Below are 4,159 nucleotides of genomic sequence, written 5' to 3' on the forward strand. Positions count from 1 at the left end.
TCCAAAAAAGTGCTCTACAGTGGTCCTAACATTGGTCCTAACATCCATTTTCCTTTCTCCCAATTCTTTTTGACTTTCCCATGCCCCAAAACGCAATCCTACGGGTCAAACGATGTCAAACTGACGAGCAAGTACCGTACTTTGCTAATCAAGAAACTGGGAATGTTTCTCCAGGGAAGAGTTGTATAAGAGTGTGATATGCGGTATATCCTTTGTCTTCTAGAACATTTGTTAGAGGAGGGGCGAGGGGACAGAAGACCTTTAAGAGTTACAGTACACATTTTGGCCATTTTTAATAGTCTAGAGCTTCGTTGTCAAGTTTCCAACCTTTTTGAAATTTTCGGATAGTGTAAGACATACCTAGATTGAAAACTTTGCATTCACTGAATTTTTTGAGAATTTCTAGTTTTTCAGCTATTTGCTGATTTCTGAAAAAAAAAACCTCTTTTCTTTCAGAAGTACCCCCAAAAATAATGAATCCAGCCAATCAGAACAATTTCCAAGAATTGGAAATAGCATTCAATTTATTGGCCAGGTAAGCTAATTACCCTTTTTTAATCAACTTTTCCTCATTTTTCAGATACATTCCATACTGGAAAGATTTCAAGCAGACTGCAACAGCTACGGAAATTTTAGTCCTGGCTCAAAGATACATCGAGCACTTGAAGGATGTTCTTGATGGGGTACAAACGGTAAGTGATGTGCATAATCTCGGTTCCTATAAGAGATATGGATAATGTGTCAACTGATAAAATATTGGTGATATTATGATATATATTTTATCTGTTGACAGCATTTTGATATCTGTTAGAAAAAGCGAGATAACTGAGATCAAAGTTAAGAAAATCAAAATAACCTCAACTACCGTTACTTGCACTTTGAGCCCAATTATCTCGGCTCCTATGAGAGATGTAAAAAATTAGTCAACTGATAAAATATTGGTGATATTATGATAAATATTTTATCAGCTGTTCAATCTTTAATATCTCTCCAGGGAACCGAGATAATCGAGCTCCAAGTGCATCTACCCACTCTTGGGCACTCCACCGCTGTTGGCTCGCTATCGGTCCGTTCCCTCTTCTGTGTTCCGGACAACCTCGTTCCCAGAAATTTTGACGTTTTTAAGCTAGGTTTATGTTTGCGTAGTTTCATGTATACCAAATCAGTAGGTTACTGTAGTAAGGAACCGAGATAACTGAGCTCAAAGTGCGAAGAATACTATTTGGGGCTTTTTAGATTCTTTAAACTTTAAGCTTTTAGATTTCTTTAAACTGTAATTATCTCGGTTTTCATGAGAGATATCAGAAATGTGTCAACTGATAAAATATTAGTGTCTTTATGATAAATTTTTTATCAGTTTACAGATTTTTGATATCTTTTAAAGGAGCCGAGATAATTCAGCTTAAAAAAGGTAATAATCTGAAAGTGTGAAAATTTCAGTATGATGTGAAAACCGGAAAAACTCGAAACTTGGCTATGGAAGACTTCAAAAACGGGGTTGGATATGAGTTGGAGCAGTTGCGTGAGCCAAGTAGAAAGCGTCGGGCGACGGAGCACGAACTGGAGCCAGAGCCAAGTAAGTTTGATTTTGAATTTCTAAATTAAATTCAAAAATTCAAGAATTCAAAAATTCAAAAAATCAAAAATTCAAAAATTCAAAGATTCAAAAATTCAAAGATTCAAAAATTCAAAAATTCAAAAATTCGAACCAAATCAATCTGTCAAGAAAAACCAATAGCAAGGAGAACAGAGGGGAGCAGAACGTCCGAGGGGCAGAAACACTAAGAACACACTCACAAAAAACAAGAGTGAGGGCAGACAGACAATTGGAAAGCAGATATTTGACCTTGAGATGGATGAGTGAGATTTATGCAACCAACGACGTCCAACTGTTTCAAGAAATGAGACAAAATTTAATTTTTTTTTAATTTTAAAGATGTACATAGAATTACTAATAACACTCACCAAATTCTGTATGTGCGTGTGTATGTAGCGTGCCTTTTCCTCCATTTAAAGTTAACCGATTGAGTTGAAACTTGACAGATAGGTCAGAATTGTGTCTTAGTTGATGCCCGAACTTTTCTTATTTTGAAATTTCGATTTTGAAGTCTTTTGGAGACGTTCCTTGATTTCATCGCAGTGAAGCGTGGTGCGCAGAGAGGGCGAGAAAATCCAACAGACGTAGGCCATGAGGTTAACCTGGTTATGCCCCCGTGGTGCGTAAACCGACTGGTAACTCTTAATTGCTCATTTTTACTAGATCATATTAACTTCGGTTTTGGGAAGTTTTTTAGAAAAAAAATCTTCCCTTTTTTTCTATAGAAAGCAGACGTCGCTGATTATCGGCTCAGAAGCTTCACTTGAAGCTCTCGTGTTGAGAATAATCCTAATTTATCGTAGAATTGACTTCCTACGTATTCGTGTCTGTCTTCCAGCCACTCTACAATACGTCATAACGAAGAAAAAGAGACCCAGCTGTTGTACCTGACATATGGAGCTTCTGTCTTTTGTGCAGTGTTCTCTATCTGAGAAACTGGGAATTTTCTGAGAATTCTTTGAATGCGAAGTTTTCAATCTAGGTCTGATTTACACCCTCATAAATTTTCATTGGAAACTTGATAGTTGAGCTCCGGACTCTTAAAAATGGTCAAAATGATCAAAATTACGTTTTTGTATACCTTGTTGACAGATACTGTACATTTTCTTAATGGAATTTTTTTTTCAATTTTTATTAACAAAATTAGAAATTGTGAAAATTACAGAATGTTTTTATTGGTCCCGATTTTCATACATGCAGTTGTTTTGTTCTTAGCTCTTCTTCGTAGTGGAAGCTATAATTCATATATCCTCGAACAACACAGGACAAATCAATGTAGCAGAAAGAAATAATGATGTTATAGTAGAAGTGACCAATTATGAATGCCTGAAAACATAACAAATATAAATATAAAAATGAAAGAAAACAACTTACTGGCATACGAACCATTCGTCCACAAAGCGCTGTTAGAACAAAAATGATCAGCGGATTATAAAATTGATCATTTCCATAATGGAAAATATAACGGTTCATCGGTTCGCACAAGAACTTCAAGTACAGGAAGCCTGCATGGAAAGTGTGAAAAGCGTACACCAAATTGTTTATCTGAACATAAAACCCTTTTTTGAATGATTTTAAATATCGCGAACCCACCATGCGTCAATCGGTATAATACAGGAAAATTTGAGCGAAAATTGAATATGCCAAAATTCCGGAATAGGCAAAAATCAATTTTTCACGAACGTCATTTAGTTGCTTCTCGATTCGCAAAACTCCTTTGACTATAACAGTTGATAACTGAACTAAACAAAACGCTAGTACCCAATACTCTACGTTTGGTTCGTTGCGAGAAAGGTAACAAAGATATGGTGAGAGAATAGTCGAAAAAAGCAGTAGAAATGGTGCGCCTGAAGTGTCGGGAGTCGGAAGCACATATTTCGACATTTCTGGAAAACAAAATACAGATTAATGTGATTTTAAAGGTGGGGGGACATGAAAAAAATAATGTTCTCGAAATTCCGTTTAAATATGCCCCTCGAGGAGTTGAACTTGTGAGGGCGTTGATTGAGGGTGCGGCGCCGCTACCGACTGAGCCACGCGGGCAAAGAGGCAGCCGGCGCCCGATTGCATTCATAAAGGTGAGGACGACCGCTGTACGCAGAGTGGCATTAAGCGTTGTACACCGTCGCGGTAGAATGCATACCCTAGCTACAAAATCCTACGAAAAATCTCCTGTCCCCCCACCTTTAAACACAAATGAAACTGATAAAAATGTGGTAAAGAAAAACGTTTGTAGGTGAAACATAACGAAAATATTCTAATAGAATGGCCCCGAACCGGGGCAAACGCCTAAGGAACTAGAAACACAGTCACAAAGAACGAGATTGAGGACATATGACGAGCAGGTGTTTGACCTTAACCCCCATGAGATAGGAGGATGATGAAAGGAAGACCTCCCACCTAATTTTAACTTTGAGCCAATTTCTCTTAGCTCCTGTGTAAGATGAAGAAGTTGTGTCAACTGATAAAAGGTTACACACATTATGATAAGCATTTTATCAGTTGACCGATTTTTGGTATCTTGGATAGGAAATGAGATAAAATGGCTCAAAGTTGATGGTT

At 37.3% G+C, this 4,159-nt stretch overlaps 1 protein-coding gene across 1 annotated transcript; it reads left to right on the forward strand.

Moving 5' to 3' along the window:
• Positions 1–473: 473 nt before the first annotated feature.
• On the forward strand, positions 474–2,488 carry CBG10341 (the record flags this gene model as incomplete). Its single annotated transcript, XM_045243023.1, has 4 exons — positions 474–535; positions 581–692; positions 1,441–1,576; positions 2,436–2,488. 4 exons carry the CDS (start codon positions 474–476, stop codon positions 2,486–2,488), a joined length of 363 nt encoding a protein of 120 aa, XP_045094215.1.
• Positions 2,489–4,159: the final 1,671 nt, after the last annotated feature.

Source organism: Caenorhabditis briggsae, assembly GCF_000004555.2.
Source record: "Caenorhabditis briggsae complete genome, chrII, whole genome shotgun sequence".
NCBI lineage: Eukaryota > Metazoa > Nematoda > Chromadorea > Rhabditida > Rhabditidae > Caenorhabditis > Caenorhabditis briggsae.